At 41.2% G+C, this 22,969-nt stretch overlaps 1 protein-coding gene across 3 annotated transcripts in view; it reads left to right on the top strand.

Moving 5' to 3' along the window:
• Positions 1-22,969, top strand: part of Eaat1 (Excitatory amino acid transporter 1) — a 341,314-nt gene that overhangs the window by 284,240 nt on the left and 34,105 nt on the right. For all 3 annotated transcript variants that reach the window (XM_067141369.2, XM_068226272.1, XM_067141367.2), the window contains exon 6: positions 20,971-21,204. In XM_067141369.2, coding sequence (XP_066997470.2) covers positions 20,971-21,204 — 234 coding nt within the window. The remainder of the gene's footprint in view (positions 1-20,970; positions 21,205-22,969) is intronic.

Genomic DNA, 22,969 nt, shown 5'->3' with positions numbered 1-22,969 from the left:
TTGTTTTGACTGTTAAGTCAGCTTTATTAAATGTAATTCATTAATAATGTACAGTATTTATTTATAGGTATCCAACTTATTATTATTATTATTATTATTATTATTATTATTATTATTATTATTATTATTATTAATTTCTAGAATTGATAGATTCTAGGGGGTTATCTTGGTGTAATAATTGAATAAGCAAGAGGGGCCGAACTTGGAAAGCTGCGGAGTGGGGAAACCAATTCTTTAGCTCAGTCACTGGTTGAAGGAATTAGGACGAGAATTTTCTCAGTATATCGCCTAGAAAAACTGTCATGTGATAAATATTTCAGTTTAGAACTCTGACCAGACAGGTTCTGTCATCAAAGGTTCAGTATTGTATGAAGTATATTAAGGAATTTTCGTTCTAAGTTATACGTGTCCTGCGGGTCAGTATTATCACGTAACTGTCTTTCCACGCACGACGACAATATTCACCATGTGAGGGTTCAGATGAGGATCAAGATGACAAGTTTTATGAAGCACTGAGTGCTATCGTACAGAGGGTCAACAACGATAGGAATAGTGCTAATGTGCGATTTCAATGTTAGAGTGGGAAATAGAAGTGTAGGATGCGTGAAGTTAAAGTAAAGCACTGAAACTTGCTGCTACTTTTGCAGTGACTATTGGACGTATCAAAATAAAAGGTGCCAGGTTGAGTGGCTCAGACGGTTAAAGCATGGGTTTCCCGGTCCTAACTTGGCAGACTCGATCCTGGCTCAGTGGGGTAGATATGGAAGCTAATAGGAATGGGAAGCGTTTACCCGACTTCTGTACTAGTATGGGATTAGCAGTTATAAATACATTTTTCAAGCACAAGGCTATTACTAATGTTATTGATTTTTACATTCCACTGACTATTACGGTTTTCGGAGATTTTGAGGTGCCGAAAACTTGTCCCGCAGGAGTTCTCTTACGTGTCAGTAAATCTATTGACACGAGGCTGACGTATTTGAGCATCTACAAATACCACCGGACTGAGCCAGGATCGAAACTGCTAAGTTGGACTCAGAAGACAGCGCTCAACCGTCCAAGCTACTAGCCCGGAATTTAAAGCTATTCACAGCTACACGTGAAGGAGTATGGGCACTAGATCCATAATAGACTATATAATAACCGACTTTGAATTCAGGAATTTTGTTGGGAACGTGCGGGTATTCCGGGGATTTTTTGATGATACAGGCCACTATCTGATCAGTAGTGAACTAAGTATGTCTATTCCCAGAACAGAGAAAATTAAATATGTCTGCAGACGAATAAGGGTAGAGAAACTCCAGGACGAAGATATTAGACAGAAGTACATGGATGTAATTAGTGAAAAGTTCCAAACACTGGACAGTAAGCAGGTTCAGGATATAGAAAGAGAACGGGTGGCATACATGGATGCTGTAGTAGAAAGAACAAGAAATGCTTTGGAATAACTGTGTAAAGACGAGGGGGGGGGGGGCGAGGGGAAGCGAACATCTTGGTGGAATGATGAAGTAAGAGCAACTTGCCTTAAATAATGCATGTGTTACAATATGAAAAAAAGCCAATTTGGGGAATCCTATTGCTAAAATTCTTATTATTAAGCCTAGTTGACTTAAAGTTAGCATCAGGGTATTTGACTCCTTTGATATAAAACAGGCACTTACAGTTATGTACGGGTCTTGTCTATTGGATGTCCAAAAATCAATCGTTAAAGCGACATGTTTTGTTGCTGCCAGTTCGATGTTATGGCCGGATTAAGTGTGTGCGCTACACAGGATTTAATAGAGCGTTTGTCGACACATGATTATCTAAATTCGTATTACTTATGGCCGGGCTTACTATATTTATAGCTGGGTTGGGGGCCGATTTTGAGTTCGATTTGAAAAAGATTATTGCTTTGTCAACGTAAAAAGAAGGCGTATCAAAAATTGCTCCAAACAAGAACTGACGCAGGCAAGGAAAACAATGTTCCTTACGTCAACGAAAGAATTCATGAGATATGATGTCCGAACGAGTAGTATTGGAACTGATGCACATCGAACGTTTCTTATGAAATAAATTAAACGTACCTTCCAAACGAAATGAGCATGTGTAACTTGCTGCTACCTTTGCAGTGACTATTGGACGTATCAAAATAAAAGTTGCCAGGTTGAGTGGCTCAGACGGTTAAAGCATGGGTTTCAGGGTCCCAACTTGGCAGGCTCGATCCTGGCTCAGTCCGGTGGTATTTGCAGGTGCCCAAATACATCCGAATCTCATAGGTAGATTTACTGGCACGCTAAAGAATACTCGCAGGAAATATTCCGACACCTCGCGTCTCCAATGGGACATAAAAAACAAACACATTCTTCTTCTTATTATTATTATTATTAATACTGTATTAATCTATTAGTACTATTATTAAACTAAATGTTAACCCCATATTCAAACTTTCTCGTGGACAGTAGAGATTTCCCTCCGATGAGGCAAAGCACAGTAATCTGCGAAACGTAAAGAATTTCACCTTATTTTCTTGACACGGCCGACATAAGCCCAAAAGCCAACACTTCTAATCGTTTATAACTATGGACGTCAACAGTTGTATAAGGTCGTAAATAAGACGACATTTTAAAACAGGATTTACGTCGCACCGATACAGATAGGTCTTATGGCGACGATGGGACGGAAAAGGGATAGGTTTTGGAAGGAGGCGGTCGTGGCCTTAATAAAGGCCTGGTGTGAAAATGGGAAATCGCGGTAAAACATCTTCAGGGCTGCCGACAGTTGTGTTCGAACCCACTATCTCCCGAACGCAAGCTCACAACTCCGCGACCCTAACCGCATTACCAACTTACTCTAAGATCTAATGATGGGCTGAGTAGCTCGGACGATAAAGCGCAGGCCTTCTGATCCCAACTCGGCAGGTTCGATGGCGGCTCAGTTCGGTGGTATTTGAAGTTGCTCAAATACGCCAGTCTCGTGTCGGAAGATTTACTTGCTTGTAGAAAAATCTCCTGCGGTGCAAAATTCCGGCACTTCGGCGTCTCCGACAACCGTTCAAATTAGATAGTGGAACGTAAAAGTGGTAATATTTTTATTACGGAAGTTCTAATTAAACGTATCAATTACAGTCATCATCTTACCTCTCGGCAGTTAATGTCCAATACTTCTATTACAAATACCCGGTGGCAATTCTACAGAAGCTTTTTATCCTTCGAACAATTTTCAAGCATGGATGCAACTGCGGTTTTTAAAATTTGCCTCATTAATAACAATTTCACTGGATAATTATAGCCTTTTTCTTCAGTGTCCACCGTCCTTTCATTGACCTGAAAATATCACGAACATAGCATAGACAACTCGCATTGTCTATTGTCAGAAATTCAACGTAGACTTTCACAGTAACAGCACACATATGTCGCATCCACTTTTCATTAACTCATTAACTATTCCCCTCATTTTTGACACTTGGATCACTGAGTAATGTCTTTGACGTTCTATAAATCGCATACAACTACACACCACTTGATTCGCATGAATTTCCTGGTACGGATATTCGATGTCACATACTGTACCTATGTAAACGAGTACAAAATAACAATCGGCGGCAACATGAGAAGGTACAAGAGTGGATACCTCAGCAACAGTGGCGTATCCTGGAATCTCCACTGAGGCATGAAACTAGTAACCATGCAGTTAACACAATGTATTAAGTAAATTTCAATTCTACTCACCCTAATTACATGTAGGTGAACTCGAGCCAAACAGTTTTACTGTAAGTTTCTGGATTGAACGCGCGTACACAATTCTTGTTTACTGTTTATAAATTTACGAGGGTCCGCCTCTGTGGTGTAGTGGTTAGTGTGATTAGCTGCAACCCCCGGAGGCCCGGGTTCGATTCGCGGCTCTGCCACGAAATTTGAAAAGTGGTACGAGGGCTGGAACGGGGTCCACTCAGCCTCGGAAGGTCAACTGAGTAGAGGTGGGTTCGATTCCCACCTCAGCCATCCTCGAAGTGGTTTTCCGTGGTTTCCCACTTCTCCTCCAGGCAAATGCCGGGATGGTACCTAACTTCAGGCCACGGCCGCTTCCTTCCCTCTTCCTTGTCTATCCCTTCCAATCTTCCCATCCCCCGCAAGGCCCCTGTTCAGCATAGCAGGTGAGACAGCCTGGGCGAGGTACTGGTCATCCTCCCCAGTTGTATCCCCGACCCAGAGTCTAAAGCTCCAGTACACTGCCCTTGAGGTGGTAGAGGAGGGATCCCTCGCTGAGTTCGAGGGAAAAGCCAACCCTGGAGGGTAAGCAGATTAAGAAGAAGAAGAAGAAATTTACGAGGGAAGGTAGAGGTCTCCCGGCTTTAACTATTTGAATCTTTTCATCAAACGAACGGCCAGTAAATGGCTTTTCAAACTGATTTACAATTATATCCGTTTTAGACTCATCCATCGTTAATACCACATGTACGCAAAATATAATAAAACACCGAAAACACAATGAATTAACTCACTAGTTAGCCACAACTTAAGCACTGGAGGTAAGTCACCCTAGTGGCATTGGTCAGTTTCGTCACGTTGGGTTCTCGCTGGGGGGGGGGGGTAATCTGTGGGTCCCGTTCGCTGTAAAGATGCCGACTTTCTCCAAGTTGCTAACAGATGGCAGAGGATAACACGGGTATGGGGTGACAAATTCTGACCAAGTTTCAGTTGCAGCGACATCGTTCGGAGGGTTTCAGAACTACGTCTGCAACCGAATGCAATTTTAAGATTGAATGACTTACATCCTTAACTCCTCCATTCGCTGTCTCTTTCTTCCTAGAGTGGTGTAGACGGCGAGACTACACCAGCACCACACGTAGTCAAGCAACGGAACCAGTACAGTTGCGCGGACCCTTTGAACTTCTGAGAGATGAAATCGTTAATATTTGACTTGAAACAACCTAAAATAGTACATCAGACAGTTCTTTGTGTTATCATAACGCATGCAATGAATGCCTTGCATTCAAGGAGAATACGCCCCTGCTCAGTAAGAATTATGTGTATTTTTCACATAGAGTACCCTATATCGGTTTTTGAGTACAGCAACTGGTCTGGCACGTGAGTCAGCCTCTCCCTACTTGCCAAGCGGTTAGGGAAAGAGCATAACAACATGTGTTGGCCTGCGATAACAAACAGGTCCAACAACCCCTATACTCTGCCACTGTAACTCCACTACACGAGGACAGTATGGCATAACTGGCGTTGACTACTACAATCGTTCAAAACACATTAGGTCCTGAAATGTTTGGCTAAATTATGGGAAAACTAATAGGACATGGTAAAACGTACATATCATATATTCCGAGATGTAACCTATTTTTCTTTACCGACTGGCAAAGTATCTGCACGTATACCCCTAACACCTGTATAACCGATCTAGTTGGCCGTGCGGTTAGGGTCGCACGGCTGTGAGCTTTAATTCGGGAAAGAGTGGGTCCGAAGCCCACCGTCGGCAGCCCTGAAGATGGTTTTCCATGGGTTTCCCAATACAGGCAATTGCTGGGCCTGTACTTTAATTAAGGCCACGGCCGCTACCTACCCTTTCCCATTCTTTCGTGACCGAAAACCTTCGATGTTAGTGTGACACTGCAAAATTCTAAAATTTTACAGATACGTTTTGAAAGAAGTAAATTAAGTTGCTGCTTGATATTTGTAGACGTCTAATAACGCAGCTCTAAAGCTGGGATATAGAAAGAAGGTGGGAAGCAATATATGCCGTAAAATCCGGTCGACTGAGTCCATCAGAAGCTTTAAAGTTCCATGATATTCCATGGAACTCGCTACGTAGACAATGGACTGTGCCTTCTGTCTTTTATACCAAGGAAAAGAATACACGCAGAAGTCTTGCCGCGTTGATGGCTAGAGTGTAACTTCTCCAAAACAAATTGTAGGAAAAAGAGAGAAAAATTAAACCCCATCCAAAAACACAAACGTGCATTGTGGTATAATGGTTTTGTGTGTGAAAAGTGTTCACAAGCAACATTTTTATTTGTGACCATATTAAAACAATGTCCTCTAAAATGGCTATTGTGTCCTGTTATACAGGGATTTCAAAGAAACAGGAGAGTTTAACCCCGAGTGAGTGGACATGTTTATATCTCCCTTCAGTTGTGTGGATGTGTTAGGCTTCTGTAAAACTCTGCCCTGACCATTGAGAGAGTGTGTGTAAGACGGTACTGGGCGGTTCTGAGTGCTGTACAGATTTACTTGCTTGAGATGAATATTTCTGGCCGCTAATTACTAATTACAGCGAGTGTAGATGTAGCTCACCTCCAGTGGGGGTGTGCCTGAAAAGAGCTGCACCACCTCGGGACAAGGATAGGAATTTACTTTTATGAAGATGTTGTAAACTTTGGACTGGGAAGTCTTGGGACTGAGGAGACGGGCTGCTCGACGAAGTGGTAAATTCCGAGCTCTTAGTAAAGGGATGGCATGGAATGCCGTTAGCACACGAATATGCTTGATTAGCTAGTGGCTTTACGTCGCACCAACACAGATAGGTCTTATGGCGAGAATATGCTTGAATGGAGCATTTTGTTGTAAGAAGATCCATAATATGAAATTAAATTTTGAATTCAAGACAACAGATTAGATCAAATATTTGTTTATATAGGAGGAAGTTGGGTTTGGAATAATATAACAAGGGAAATATTAGATAAATTTCCAACTTCTTTGAAATAATTTAAGTGTAGGTAAACAATCGGTCAATCTGTCTCCTGGGCGACAGCCCTAAATGCAGATCAATGGTGACTGATTGGTCGTGCGCCGGTACGGAACCCTTCTTTGTGGAAATCGTTCAGTGCAGCTGCACGAGCATTCTGTCCTATTTTATCGTAAATTAAAATCATGTTCAAACATTCCATCGATGTGAACTATGTCGTAAAAAAGCGGTATGTGTCCACTAGACACACGCTGGTCATGTCCGGGTGGTAAACATTACGTTAGAGATCCCTCCTTCTCTCCCAATGAGGCTACCGTCCTTGTGCACAATTCCCTCCATCTAGCTGCGTTGCCACAATTTTTTTTATCATCATTCAAGCCATAACCTTTTAATTTGTTACCGATGAACGCATCGAGACACAGGAAAAATAACCAATGTTCTGACACTTATTCCTAGGTTTTAGTAATACATTCCATCATCTTGCGTTTCGAGCCATTCACCTTTTACTGCACTAACTTTATTGTGGTATTATTTCGTAACGGTGCAAGCTACAGACCTGAAACTTGCGACACTGTGATCCTACCCTCGAGATCTATTACCGTCCTTGTGTTTATTTTTTGCATCGGTTACCTTCCACCATGTATGTAGGGTGGTAAGTTTATACGTGAAGATATTTCTTGTAGCAATAGAGAACGATGTGACGAACCACTACATATAAAACTTTTAGTAATCCTCGGAAGTTACTTTCGTGAAAAAAGGGATGTGATGTTTTTAGAATAGGCAATATTCCATGTTCTAGAGAATGAACAGCTTTACTTCAATTACACGCAAGTCACGCGCCATTCCTACAAAACTGGTTTCTGTTTATGTTTAAGAGCAAGTGAACTACGATAACAGCTGAAGGCTACTGCTACAATACCACGAGATGTTACGTAACATCCTTGCCAAACTGGTTTTATGTTTAAGAGTAACTGAACTACAATAACAGCTGAAGACTACTGCTGCTAGTGTATACCATGTGACATAACATTCTCGCCAGACTGATTTTGTGGTTGTTAGTATTTTGTTTACGTCTTATGTACTTCAGACACCCTTGGTCATCGATTTCGGGCACTGGAGATTTAACGAATGGTCGGTGTTAATGCGGGTACTTTTGCTATTACGTCCTTTAGGGGATTGGGACGGCTATGATCATCAGTCCCATGCTCTAGTGAGTGTGGAAATGACCTGAAAACCAGTGGCAGCTCGTGGGGTGTAAGTTTGATGCAGCACAACACACGCGCGCCTGCAATAAAATAGTACATTTTGAATAGGTGTGTTGGATAATTTGGCTAGGAGGAAATCAGGTATCGGGGTGATGTTTTGGGAAGATCATCCGCTGAATAATTTTCATGCAATTACTTTAACAAGCACAATGTAACTATAAAATTAACTAAAAAACAAATATTACTCTCATTCGGTAATGTCTATTGCTTGTACGTTAAATCTATTCTTCGGTCCTTTGAAGCAGCGAACTTGTCAATGATGTCATCGTAAAAGGGCATTGTATCCATCAAGTCGTTGAGCAGTGACTTCTCTAGGGATATGGTTGCTAATGCAATCAGCCTCCCCTGGGATGCTGAATTCCTAAAGTAGGATTTTATCCGCTTAAGGCACGAAAAGCTTCTTTCTACTGAGGAGCAGGTAGACGGTATAGTAAGTATTAAACAAAATAATTTATACGCTCCTTTGAACACGTCCTTGAGTTCATTTTTATTGAGCGACAGAATTATTTCCTCCAAACTGGTATTTTTTTCAGGTAGAATCAGAATAGCTTAACTGAAGTTCATTTTAAATCTGTGTGTGTCAAATATTGTGGGATAAGAAATTTTTAAGTTCTCTAAAGCATCAAGAGGGAGGGTTTCAGAACATTCTTCAAACTTAGAGCTATCTCCTAAGCAAACAAATTGGAGCTTCTTCATGTCTTGAAATCTTGTATCAGTTTCTACGGGGACTAAATCCAATATCTGAAAATAAAGCACTCAATACTTAAGAAAAAAATACTTTTTCTGTTTTTAAACCAAAATGTCTTTTTAGTTCAATTTTGGTTTTCTTCTCAGCCGTATAAAAATAGGTTTTAAATGTTTCTTCATTCCTTTTACCTAGTAACAATTGCCATGTGGTGCTTATGTTTGAGAGGCAGAAGTAATCGTCCAGAGACTTATTTTAGAGCACGTTAAATAATATATTAGCAATCTCAAAAATGCCATTGAATACTATTAATAAAAATGTGAACTGGAAGCTGATGTAGTTGTTAAATAACCCTTCTGACAGACCAATGTTCTTTTCGTCTGACTGAGGATCGTACATAGGCTTTTTTTTTTTGCTATTTGCTTTACGTCGCACCGACACAGATAGGTCTTATGGCGACGATGGGATAGGAAAGGCCTAGGAATGGGAAGGAAGCGGCTGTGGCCTTAATTAAGTTACAGCCCCCGCATTTGCCTGGTGTGAAAATGGAAAACCACCGAAAACCATCTTCAGGGCTGCCGACAGTGGGATTCGAACCCTCTATCTCCCGATTACTGGATACCGGCCGCACTTAAGTGACTGCAGCTATCGAGCTCGGTACATAAGTCTTTCAAAAGTTTATTTCAATACCCCCCACTCTTCGACAAACACGTTCAAAAGTTTCCCATGTGACGACCATCGTGTATCCATACCAGATGGTATCGATTTGCATTTACTGAATCAGCGATCAAAGTTCTTTTAGCTGAGGAATGGAAAATGAAGGAATACCACCAAGACTCGCAAAAAAGTACGGCACACTGATATGTTGCTAATACTTCGCTTTACCACTAGAATTAATCGGTGTGCCAAACAATGTACAAATAATGCTTGAAGGGCATCTTCCTTGACCTTAGTTTGAAGACCATTTAGATGACCTTCCATGACACTATCTCCGTCATAACACTCGGCAATCAGTTTAGTTTTGCAGGAAAATTCACTCAAATCAGCCTGCAGCAAGTTGAATAAAGTAATCTAATGAAGGTATAGATGCAGTCTATTAACTCACATTGTATAGTTTTCGATTCTTCGCTGAAAACTTTCTTTATCGAAGCATAATGTTGTTGCATTTCTAATGAGCTGCTGGAAAATAGAAGTGTCAAAATTCCCCTTATTTAAGGAGGTGTCGCTCTCATCATGACCTCTAAATGCCATTTCCTGCTTAGAAAGTAATAAAACGGCACCGATTGGTAATGGCATGAAATGTCTGTTAAACTTCACATTCTCATTAAATTTTGTGATGTATAGACGAGCATTTTTTCTTAAAGCGTCAGCAATTTGATTCCGATTCTTTTTAAGTTCTTTAAATCCCAAGGCATTTTTATATGCTCCGAGGAACCTTCGTGCTTTTGGAAAGACCTAGTAGCACAGGACATATTTTCAAATCCTGTGTGATTCCTGACTGCATGTTTCACTCCAACAGTAAGGCAAGGCCAACAAAAGAGTTTCTGCAAATAATGACTACCGCATAACCACGGATAACTACTATACCAAGATACCTGGAAATTTCGTGTGAGCATCTTTCCGGAGGCAGAACCAATTATTTTCTGATAAGTCAAAACTAGTTGGGGACGATTGTTTGATAAAATTTCGTTTTTATCCTCCTCCTTCCATTTCGAAAACAGAGTTTCTCTTAAATGAAAACTGAAAACCTACAACCTGCTTTCTAGTCAACGACCGGGTTAGGGATGGGATGAATGAAGCCCCCAACTTGCGGCGAGAATAGGAATTGTGCCGGCTGCCGAGGCCTGTCGCACTCCTCTGAGGCAATGATTAATGACTGACAGATGAAATGAAATGGTAGTGGACCGGGCGAGTTGGCCGTGCGCGTAGAGCCGCGCGGCTGTGAGCTTGCATCCAGGAGATAGTAGGTTCGAATCCCACTATCGGCAGCCCTGAAGATGGTTTTCCGTGGTTTCCCATTTTCACACCAGGCAAATGCTGGGGCTGTACCTTAATAAAGGCCACGGCCGCTTCCTTCCAACTCCTATGTCTTTCCTATCCCATCGTCGCCATAAGACCTATCTGTGTCGGTGCGACGTAAAGCCCCTAGCAAAAAAAATGGTAGTGGAGAGTATTGCTGGAATGAAAGATGACAGGGAAAACCGGAGTACCCGGAGAAAACCTGTCCCGCCTCCGCTTTGTCCAGCAAAAATCCCACATGGAGTGACCGGTATTTGAACCACGGTATCAGCGGTGACAGGCCGGCGCGCTGCCGCCTGAGCCACGGAGAATCAGAGTTTCTCATAAAATACAAACTAAATCCACGGAGGGTTCCATGTTAAAACACGCCTTGGAGCGAACACTATTCTTTCACACTATAAGAAAATACTTAAATACTATATTTAAGTACGTCCTCGCACGCAACATATTTATATCCCTAATGAATTTCAAACGCAATTTCTCTCCAAACATACATACGACAATAATTATGTTACGCTTCACACAGTAACTATAAAAAAGCGAAGAGCTCACCCTTTGAGCTGTGCTACTAAATGCTCTTCAAAAGCGCTTATTTTATTCAAATGTCAACCGACTATACCATCTCTATCCAGAAACTTTGAGCGGAGAAGGTAAGTGACTATTCAGCACATTATGTGGTTAGTATTGCACAAGAAAATAATTTGGTATAGTTTGCTTATAATTGTAATCCACATCTTTTTATATTCCTCAGCATAGAACATGTCATTTAGTTCGCAGGCTTGCATGCCATAGGCTGGGTCAGCTGGCAAGATGGTGGCCTTGCCCGAACCATCGAAATCCATGAGCTCCCCAAGATGAATCCCTCCTGAGTATGTGGCATCCACACCTTCCGTCCTTCCGTGCCGGATAATCCTGAAAATGATACACACTTTAACATTACAATCAAGTGTATAAACGTCATAGAATACTTACTTAAAGTACCAGTGAAGATATCATACAGAATACCACAAGCAGTTACTATGTTGTCATTCAAGGAAACTCCGGTGCAAAATTCCTCTGTATTACAGGATCTTGTAACAATAGCAGAAGGACTACGGAACGTGACTAAAATCGGATAAGTCCTCTCTGAATAAATTTCAAGTACTTGACCCTTCAACTAGTAGAGAAGAAAAGATGCCTTAAAAAATCAGTAATATTCAGAAGAAAAAAGAACAATTGTCTGATATTGATCGAAAAATTCGGTCATATTTTGGAAGGGATAAGAATAATTTCCTTAGTAACATTTGTTCTGAGACTGAAGATCATGCAATTTGACAAAGAATAATCACTCGAGAATTTAAATTAATTTATCTTATAAAATCAAACCAAACCCCATGGCACTACACCCCTTGAAGGGACTTGGCCTAGCAAGCCCGAAGGCCTGCAGATTACGAGGTTTCGTGTGGTCAGCACGGCGAATCCTCTCGGCCGTCATTCTTGGGTTTCTAGACCCGGGGCCGCTATCTCAGCGTCAGATAACTCCTCAATTCTAATCACGTAGGTTGAGTGGACCTCGAACCAGCCCTCAGGTCCAGGTAAAAATCCCTGACCTGGCCGGGAATCGAACCCGGGCCTCCGGGTAAAAGGCAGGCACGCTACCCCTACACCACGGGGCCGGCATTTTATCTTATGACTCCTCCGAAATTACTGGACATGTACTTACAAATTGTTCTACGTCGCACCGACACAGATAGGTATTATGGCGACGACGGGGTAGGAAAAGGCTAAGATTGGGATTGAAGTAGTCGTGGCCTTAAGTCAGATATCATCTCGGCATTTGCCTGGAGAAGAAGTGGGAAACCGCGGCAAACTACTTCGAGGATGGCTAATGTGGGAATGAAAACCTCCCGAGGCTGAGATGAACCCGTTCCAGCCCTGGTACCACTTTCCAAATTTCGTGGCAGAGCCGGAAATTAAACCTGGTCTTCCCGGGGTGGTGGCTAATAACACTAACCACCATGAACAACATGAACTTGAACGTCCAAACTTACTGTTCTATTTTTTCATAGGAAATGCTCGAAATTACTTCCGTTAGCTACCGATTCGGGAAACGGCGTTCTAGTCATTATTGACTACAAAGCCTGGTAGGGGAGAAAGTTCTCCTAAGTAAATTTACAGTTTACCGCCTATAACCTCAGCCACTTTACCGCAACAATGACTTTTTTCAACTAATCATATGGATATTGGAACATTATACTTCATTATACGTTAACCAATATAGCAAATTAGCTCTTTTAATTCGGGAAAAATAAAATCTCTATTCCAATTTCAATAAACCCTGATACACAAGTTACAATAATAATTTACTTTTCTAAGAATCCATTTTCAAAATTTGTCAATTTTCTCTCACAATACTGGCGTTGAATTTTCATCATGCTTTTCGCCCCTATGCGACAAAAATTATTTATCTAATCGCTAGACCTGAGATTTTAGGCTCTAAAAAAAATAGTTTTAGGCGCCTAAAATAGGCTTTTAAAACAAGTAAATAGGCTTTTAAAAGAGAAAATAGGCACTTAAAATATGTTTTAAAAATGTGTGGATAGGCAGGAAATAGAGTTTGAAATATTACAATATACACTTAAACTGTAACGTGATACTTTTTTACTTTAACAAACGTGGTATCCCTATTCTTAACCGAAATAACTGCAAAATTAAGACAGAATAAAAAAGACATTTATCAAAAACATTATAAAAAAGTCATGTGTCAAAAAAGTTATGGATTATGATATACCATTATCAGTACTGATCTAGAACCTTAATACTAAAATCACTGTACACAATTACAGCACTGTAGGCATCCAATAACGGCGTAAACGCGAATGGAGTATGTGTTTATTATTTGTGAGGAACATTCCTACAGTACTTTCATTCGTAGTTTGCTTTACAGTACATAACAATAATCTTCTCTAAATTTTCCAGTCAGGCTGTGTCTTTTGTCTGTTAAAATCATTTTGAAAGCAGAAAAAGAGCGCTCCACGCTCACAGATGTTAGAGGGGCATAGACAAATTGACCTACATTTTTCAATTCAATTTCACTTGGTAAGTCTACCTTTTCCCCATCCATTACCTGATGTACCCTTTTCAGCACTGAATAACCTGAGTTCTTCTGCAGTACACTAGACCACTTGTCTCTTATTTTGTCCCCTACCTTGCCCCTAGCACTTTGTATGTTATTCTCAGCTTCCTCAATTACAGAAAATTGCTGTTTGAGACTGTTTCCTTTTTCCTCCATTTTTGTAATGGTGACTGGAAGAAATGAAAAATTTGCCTGAATATACGCAATGTCTCTCTGAACACTGGAACAATCATTTAACAGCTCTTTGACAGACGACACACATGCAGAGTAGTCCGTTAAAGGCAAATTGTCTATCACAGTCTTGATTTCCTCAAGATGTTCTGCATAATACAGGGCAGCTTCCATTCAGGAACCCCAACGGGTGATGATTGGCTGTGGTGGAAGGGGAATAGAGGGGAGTTTCTCTCGAAATATGGCTATTCTTGATGGAGCCTTACAGAACACTTTCTTCATTGTTGAAATGAGGGTATTTACTGCAGGAAACTCGGTCCTAACTGTTTCTGCAAGTCTATGCAAGGCATGGGTCATGCGAGTAACATGAATTAAAGAAGGATAGAAAGTTTTGAGGAGAGGTGCAATGGCAGTCATGTAGGAAGCAGCATCGGAGACAAGGCGGAGGACTTTAGAATCATCAGCATTCCCAGGATACAACAATTGCAACCCCTTGTTGATGAAGTATGCAATGCTTTGACTATTGACTTTCTCAGGCTGTTTAGAGCAAAGAAGGTGAGCGGTAGATGCCTGATTGGGTTCCAGTTTTCCTACTATAAGGTTAGCAATGTACCTGCCCACAGAGTCGGTGGTTTCGTCCACACACAACCATATGCAAGATTCCCCAATATCCTCCCTGATTGAAAAAATGACCTCATTGTAACAAATATCGAAGTAGTTCTTCTTTAATGTAGATGCTGATGGGATGTGCTGCTTGGTGTATTTCTCTAAAAAATCTCTGAAAACCGGATTATGCACAGCATTCCAGGGGATATTTGCTGCAACTAGGGCTCTACACATATCAGCATAGAAACCATTATGGGTTGTAGGAGATATAGTTTGTGTGAACAGAGTCTGTCTAATGTTACTTTTCATGGCTGCTTTCGCTTTGTGACTGGCAGTATCTGCATGCTGCTGAAGGTGGCATTTTTTCTCATGTGAAATCTAAAACACAATAAAGTGATGTCAATTAGAGACTAAGATGAGGAATAGAAAAGGTGAGCTATTGAATAAAATTTGTACTTTTGAACTATTTAAATTAAGCCATTATTACTCTAAAGTTAATTAAGAACAAGAACACCACAGTCCCCGAAAGGCCTTGGCTTTCAATAACGGTTGCTTCCCAGCTCATGGCCTGCAGATATTGGGTGGTGTGCGGTAAGCACGATACATCCCTCAGCCGTATTGCCTTGCCTCCGTGACCCCTGCCCACTGTAGCTTCTCAATTGTCCTCACGATGCTGGGTAAACACCGTTCCAGACCTCATAGATTTCCAAATTACTGTCGGTACTAGAAATCGAACCCCGGTCGTCTGGACTAGGTCTCTACAATTAATTAGAGGAGCCAATATCAAAACCTTAGTTTTAGATTAATATGAAATTTTAAGATATATGCACATACCTGTTTATTGCAGTACTGGCAGAAAATAATCTTGCCATCAAAAGTCATCCCTGGAAATTGTACAAGCCATTGTAGTATAAGCGCACTCTTAGATGATTTCGTTTTAGGCATGATGAACTATATTCACTTAAACAGATGTTCTTTCACTGGTGACTTGACACAGAATGTCCCTTCTTACTACCTGCTCCTTGTTCTTCCTAGATAATCCCCCCCCTCCCCCGTCACTCGACACAGTACGACCATTACTACCTGCTCGTTGTTCTTCTGAGCTAATCCTCCACCTCCACCCTTCACTCAGCATTCCTTTGGTGACAGTTGTCTGGGAAGAGCACATTTCTGTGAAAAACCCACCCTCTGCTGTTCTGCTCATTCCAGGGATGTCCATTGTGTGATTGTAAAAATTACAGAAGTTGAATTTTATTTTAAATGTAGAAAATAGGCATTTTTAGGCACTAAAATAGTAAAATAGGCTCTAAAGGTCCAAATAGGCATTTTAGGGCACTATAAAACTCTGTTAATGTAAGGTATTTATCATGAAACGTCAACATATTTAAAAAAAAAATCATGTTATTTCGTAAGGAACGAAGTAGGCATTTGCCTTAAAATCCCAGGTCTACTAATCACACAATAGCATACGGAGCACATTTTCACTCACTGATAACCCTCACCTTGAATGGCCTAATAATAACCTAAAACACTCCTCGAGCTGTTTCAGGATGTAATGTTGAGTACAGAAGAGGAGGATTTGCTTTAATTTTTTTAGCAGAGTATGCTAGAATTTTATTTATGAGAAGACAATTTTGTATATTTTTGGGGGAGGTGATGTTTTAATATTTTTTAAAATTGAATTTCTTGGCTTTTATATTTACCTGAGTTCGAGTGTCACTTCCTCGATTTCGGTATGGTAAATGAATGTATTTAGCATGAAAGGTTTATTTACCTTTTTCATTAACTTTGTTATTATTTTTTAGGATTAAAGGTTTTTATTACGTAATAGGGGTGTGGAGATCAATCCAGGGCCAGGTCCAATACGTGCCCCGCATCCGGGAGAGAGTCTGTTCGAATCCCACTGTCGGCAGCCCTGAAGATGGTTTTCCGTGGTTTCCCATTTTCACACCAGGCAAATGCTGGGGCTGTACCTTAATTAAGGCCGCGGCCGCTTCCTTCCAACTCCTAGGCCTTTCCTATCCCATCGTCGCCATAAAACCTATCTGTGTCGGTGCGACGTAAAGCCACTAGCAAGAAAACAGGTGCCCCGGGGTGGGAAGAGATTGAGGCGTTAAAAGACATGGTGAGGGAGGCGTGCCAGATGGACCAATTAAAGGAAATGGTAAGAGATAATTCTAAGGAGTTAAAGGACTTAAGGCAATGCTTTACGAACGAAGTGGAAGAGGTAAAAGAAAAAGTAGAGAGTAACGAGGAGATGGAAAAAATGCGAAAGAAAGTTCAGTTGCTTGAGGAGGAGGTAGCGAAACGGAAAAGAGAAGTAGCGGATGGAAATCAGGTACGGAGGAAGAAGAATATTTGTATATATGGAGTTGATGAAGCTACGAAAGAAGATAAATGTGACAGTTATATAAGGTGGTTGAGATGGTACAGAACAGAATGAAGATAAACTTTAGTGAGGTGGGGGTCGGCAGCCCTGAAAATGGTTTTCCGTGGTTTCCCATTTTCACACTAGGCAAATGCTGGGGCTGTACCTTAATTAAGGCCACGGCCGCTTCCTTCCCACTCCTAGCCCTTCCTTGTCCCATCGTCGCCATAAGACCTATCTGTGTTGGTGCGACGTAAAGCAACTAGCAAAAAAAAAGAGATATTCATGATGTCCAGAGAGTGGGAAGAGTGAAAGGAAAAGGTGGCAGGCCAATTAAGCTTACATTAATATCTACCATATTAGCAGACATTGTTCTAAGGATCGTAGGGAACTTCAAGGAAGAGAAGATTTTGATGAAACAGGATATAGGCAGTGAAGCGAGCAGAGATTTTAAAGTGATAAGAAGACATCTGTGGAGAGCGAGGCAACACGGGCTGAGAGTGTTCATCAGAGGCCAACCGTTGGTGGTGGGGAACGGAAGATGATAAAGAGAATGGTCGATTGATAAGTTACAGGAAATGGACAAAACCTACCTACAGGCCGTTATGCAAAAGGTAGCGGAAGGTGTCAGAAGAGACGTCGAGGATCCGGTTTTTGATGATTGGACAAGGACTGATGGTGAGGAGAGGAGTATAGTCCAGTGTGAAGAGAGGAGAGTCAACGGAGAAGACCGGAGGGGAGAGGAAGAGGCTGATCAACGTGAGGCGAGAGGTTGGGGCAGCAGAGCGACACCGGCACGTGCTGTGGTGGTGGGGGAGGAGAGAAACTGGAGAGAGGTAATGAGCAGGACCAGCAGCTTAAGTTTAAAGGATCTGTGCGGGAAGAAAAGGAAAGGGCAGGAGGGGAGGGGGTTCAAAGGATTTACTAAGACGGCCAAAAAGGAAGAGAGCAATGAGGAAAGAAAAGGAATGTGGAGAACTGTAAGTAAAACGACTAATACAGCGGATGTAAATAGAAGTAAGGGTGAGACGGACGGGTCGAAAGAGAGTAGCAGGTAACTAGGGTGGAAGACAGGCTTTGTAAATATTGAAGGTGTAGTAGTAGAAGTAGGAAAGATGGTGGAGTGTTTCGATATAGTGGCCCTCCTAGAGACATGGCTCGAAGGGAAAAATTTAACATGGAAGGGATTCGTGGTAAGGAATACAACGAGAGTTGAGATATGGATCCACATATTATGGGCTGGTGTAGTACCTCAATATTGCTAGCATAGATTCCTTCCAAGCTTTCTCAGCAGATGTTGTAGCATCGGTGCTCCGTTTTCTTGGTTGATATTCCACCAAATAAGGCGTGTTTTACCTGCTCAGTATTTACTTGCCGAGACCTCATTTCTTCTGCAATCTTCTTCAAGATATACGATCGTTGTGAACCTGAGTCAATTAGCACCCTTACATTTCGCTTTCTCCCACTTACAACGAGATTTACCATGAGTGTTTGAAGAAATACCTCTGAGGTATACTGGCTAGATAAACACGTTTTGTCGTCTTCATCATCCTTATCTTCTACAGATAAATTTCTCTGTGCATTTTCTAGAATTGGACACATGATTGTATAATGTCTTTTGGAGCAGATTATGCAGCTTACTTTCTGCTTGCAGTCCTTTGCTCGATGACCATGTTTTAAACATGCGAAACATCCTTTCCCCTTTCCCACCAAGTCGTGCTTATGGCTAAGGGATAATTTTTGGGCATGGAAACATTCCTTACTGTCATGAGTTTTATCACAGAACAGATACACAACAGGAATCTTCTTCTCACCAGAAAATAAATCTGCTGCAGTAATCATAAAATCGTTGTCATCAACTTGCTCTCCGTTGTTCACCCGTTGCTTAGTATCTCCACGAACTTTGAAGCCAGCTTTTGCTAGTGCTGCTCGTTCTTCACCGTCAGCTTCACACCGCAAGAATGCTAAAAGATGTTTCAATCGGTCTTCATAGATTCTACCTTTTTTATTCTATTGTTCGACTGCCACAGGGTTCCTCAGCCACACGCGAAGTAGATCTTCTGGAACACAGGATTCCACAAGCGGAAATAGCACCGCTGCGTATTTATATGAAGTCATCCCGATTGATTCCAATGCTCTCAGGTATGCTTCTAACATCGTAGAGATGGGCTGTTTCTAGCCTGGCTTGTGCCTCTGTTACATTCTTTATCACGAGTCCTAGTCGCTCTCTCACGTAATATTCGGTCAACAATTCCTCCCCACCGAATCTATTTTTTTAAGCTTTCAATAGCTTTGTTATCATTTTTTTGTTTTTCTTTTTGCTATGGGCTTTACGTCGCACCGACACAGATAGGTCTTATGGCGACGATGGGATAGGAAAGGCATAGGAGTCGGAAGTAAGTGGCCGTGGCCTTAATTAAGGTACAGCCCCAGCATTTGCCTGGTGTGAAAATGGGAAACCACGGAAAACCATCTTCAGGGCTGCCGATAGTGGGATTCGAACCTACTATCTCCCGGATGCAAGCTCACAGCCGCGCGCCTCTACGCGCACGGCCAACTCGCCCGGTTGTTATAATTTTAAGCAGATGGGGAATCTCTCTGACCCGTCAACTTTCGGCTGTAGCCTGAAGCAAATACTGGGATTTATCTGCATCTTCCATATCCCTGTCTTCAATTCTTTTAAACTGGTTCCAAAACTCAAAAAAAGTGTTTTATATTTCCACTGAATCGTTTCAGCTCTATTTTAGGAAGTTTAAGTTTCCTCCTACTTGAGGTTAGGGATGAACTAACCAACTGGGCATAAATAATTAGTCCAACTTGAGCGCATTTGGTAACAAAGGTTTTCACTTCACGTTATCACGATCCATTTTTTCGCTATATGCTTCTGCAGTGTTTATTCTGTTTGAAAGTCAGCATTTTCATCATCTAACATTAACGTGGCCATTCGATCGTCTATCGCTACATAACCTATCTAACGTAGAAAACTTAAATTTCACTATTTCCTCATTCGGATTCTCAGAAACGATTTCTTGTGTAAAACTGCTCTCACCACTTTACGTTTCTTAAGAACTGCCTCCATTTCTTCCGTTATGATAATAGAGCTATAATAACCAGATTGAGACTCGCCAGTATCTGCGTTATTAAATCACGTCAGGGTTACCCATTTATGTTGGAACAGCAATGAAACTACCCGTTTCACTCCTTCCCCAAATTCTCAACTTTCACAGCAATCACACAGCACAAAAAGGAACATTCGTCTTCGTTTTTAAAAAACTTAACTTACAGTTCACCGCCTTTTCGATTTACAACAACAATGCTTGTCCGGACGCAACAACAAAATGTATTCTACAGGTCTCTACTGATCGGTAACTTACATGCTCACCTAGTGAGTGTTCCAATAAATGCTCGTTGTTGTGATGATATAGGTACTCATACTCTTGCCAAGCCATTGTTACAGTGGCGCACACTTTGGGGGAGCAATGCGTTTTCTGCCCTCCCCCCACTCTTAATTATCTTAGGGGCAGAGCGCCATTCGGTAGAGCTTTCCACATTTCGTATCATAAAATGCATAATATACAATAATAGATCATTTATTAAGAATGTATTTATGAAGGAAGTTTTAAACCTGTTTACTTGTGATTATTTTTATAGTCTCGTACATAAAAACATTCCTTCAAAATAATAATGTACGAATCAAGTTCCATTTTTCTGTTTACATGTGAATATTATTGAAAACTCCGTACATAAGACTCGTTCAAAAATTTATTTGAGAAACAAGTTCTATTATTTTATTTTTTTCTCTTTGTAAATATTTTTATTATATAAGAATGTTTGCATTAATAACTGTTCCTCATTTCACATGCCTGTGCTCATGTTAATCATGCCGCCCCCCCCCCCCAAAAAATTGCCCTGCATTTTTATACATGTAGTACGCTGCTCTTCCGTAATTCATAACTTTTCAGGAGATTCGTTATAATAGAGCTTAAAGTGAACACTAAGTCAATAATTCATGAATGCATACAAAATACTGCAGTCACACTTGAGTTCAATGTTTATTTACTTGTTTTAGGATATCCCCACTCGGTGTTGCCTTCCTAATCGCGGGTAAGATGCTTGAGATGGAGACCTTTGGAGTTCTTGTGGGCCAGCTTGGGATGTACTTCATGACTGTGTTGCTGGGCCTCTTCATCCATGGCTTCATTGTGACACCGTTTTACTTCACAATAGCTACAAGGACTCTTCCGTTCCGCTTCATCGCTAACATGGCAGAAGCATTGGTAACGGCCTTTGGAACAGCCTCTAGGTATGAAAACCAGCCTTATCATTAATATTCAGTCGTTATTGTCGTTGTTATTGCTTCATGTTGTAAACTGACGTCCTATTTTACGAAATGCAAGAAAGGGCGCCGCCTTGAAAGTCACTTCATCAATTTAAGAATGGTTTTTGAAAGACGACATGAAGGGTGAGAACCTTCATCCACGAAAATACTGATCTATGACGTACTTTACTACGATAAATTTATATAAACTACAGAACTGATCCCCCTTTCAAGTCAGAATTAGAAGTCAAACTAAAGAGGTCTGAGTAAGACAATATCTTGAATGTAATTATTCCCACCAGTGTTCCTTACTTCTTGAAGGTAAATTATTTCATAGTTCTTAATTTCAATTTCCGACACTTATTCTTCGGTAAGTTCATTTTCAGTCAAAATTAATGTCACAAAATGTTTGTGGAGTTCATTTGTACATCGAGGGTAATCTCAGGAAATGTTCAACCGATTTCAGTAATTCCTTCTCCATTACAAAGCTTATTTATTCCAGATTGTTATAGGCTATATATAATCATGCTAGCTTCTCTGAAGAGCGGGCAGTTTTTAAATAAGTAAAGAAAGTCAGGAAATCTTTGCGTCTGGGACCCTTTAAAGAGTACACGCTGCTTGAACTTGTTAATCCTATAAAATTGAAAGTCACCAAGTGTACTTAAAATTCAATTTTCTACATACAAAGAAAGTTCGTATGCATTTTCTTCCTAACTAAAATGTTTCCAGGAAAAATACTTTCCTGTGTTTGGCGCATGAATTATCTGTAAAAAACAAAATAAATGGTAAACTGTTCACCTTATCAAGATGCACGCAGAATGTAGATTTACATTATGTGTAAAAAACTGTAGACTATGCATACATGTTTTCGTAAATATAACGATTTGCCAGAAATTTACACTTTTACTGTGTTAAAAGGGCTTTTCAAATATGCGGCCCAGGGCTTTTGCACGCCAAGCGTGGTGCAGCTGGGTGGTTGAGGATAAAACTCGTTATTTGTATCTTTTAGTGGTGCAAGTCTAACAGTGGTTATGCTTTTTCACTCTGTGAGGAGTCCGACTCGTTGGCTGAATGGTCAGCGTACTGGCCTTCGGTTCAGAGGGTCCCGGGTTCGATTCTCGGCCGGGTCGGGGATTTTAACCTTCATTGGTTAATTCCAATGGCCCGGGGGCTGGGTGTTTGTGCTGTCCCCACCTTCCTGCAACTCACACACCACACATAACACTATCATCCACCACAATAACACGCAGTTACCTACACATGGCAGATGCCGCCCACCCTCATCGGAGGGTCTACCTTACAAGGACTGCACTCGGTTAGAAATAGCCACACGAAATTATTATTACTGTGTGAGGAAAAGTTTCAGCCGGAAGATCGGAACAGTGAAAGAAAACCTGGACCAAGCTAAAGGAAATGTACAGTTGCAGACACAGAAAGTGAGCGCGCTGAAAATGTCTACATGTTATGAATTAGTATTTGGTATGTCGACACTCACAGGACGAACAGCACGCAGTTTTCAGGATGCGAGCGCAGCAGTCTCGAAAATATTTGTGTGACGAGCATTTCCATTGCACGCCAAGCGTGGTGCAGCTGGCTGGTTAAGGATAAAACTCGTTATTTGTATCTTTTGGTGGTGCAAGTCTAACAGTGGTTATGCTTTTTCACTCTGTGAGGAAAAGTTTCGGCCGGAAGATAGGAACAGTGAAAGAAAACCTGGACCAAGCCAAAGGAACCTAGGTCGATACTAAGA

The sequence above is a fragment of the Anabrus simplex genome, chromosome 2 (assembly GCF_040414725.1).
Source record: "Anabrus simplex isolate iqAnaSimp1 chromosome 2, ASM4041472v1, whole genome shotgun sequence".
Taxonomy (NCBI): Eukaryota; Metazoa; Arthropoda; class Insecta; order Orthoptera; family Tettigoniidae; genus Anabrus; species Anabrus simplex.
This window is presented reverse-complemented; position numbering and strand designations above follow the sequence as displayed.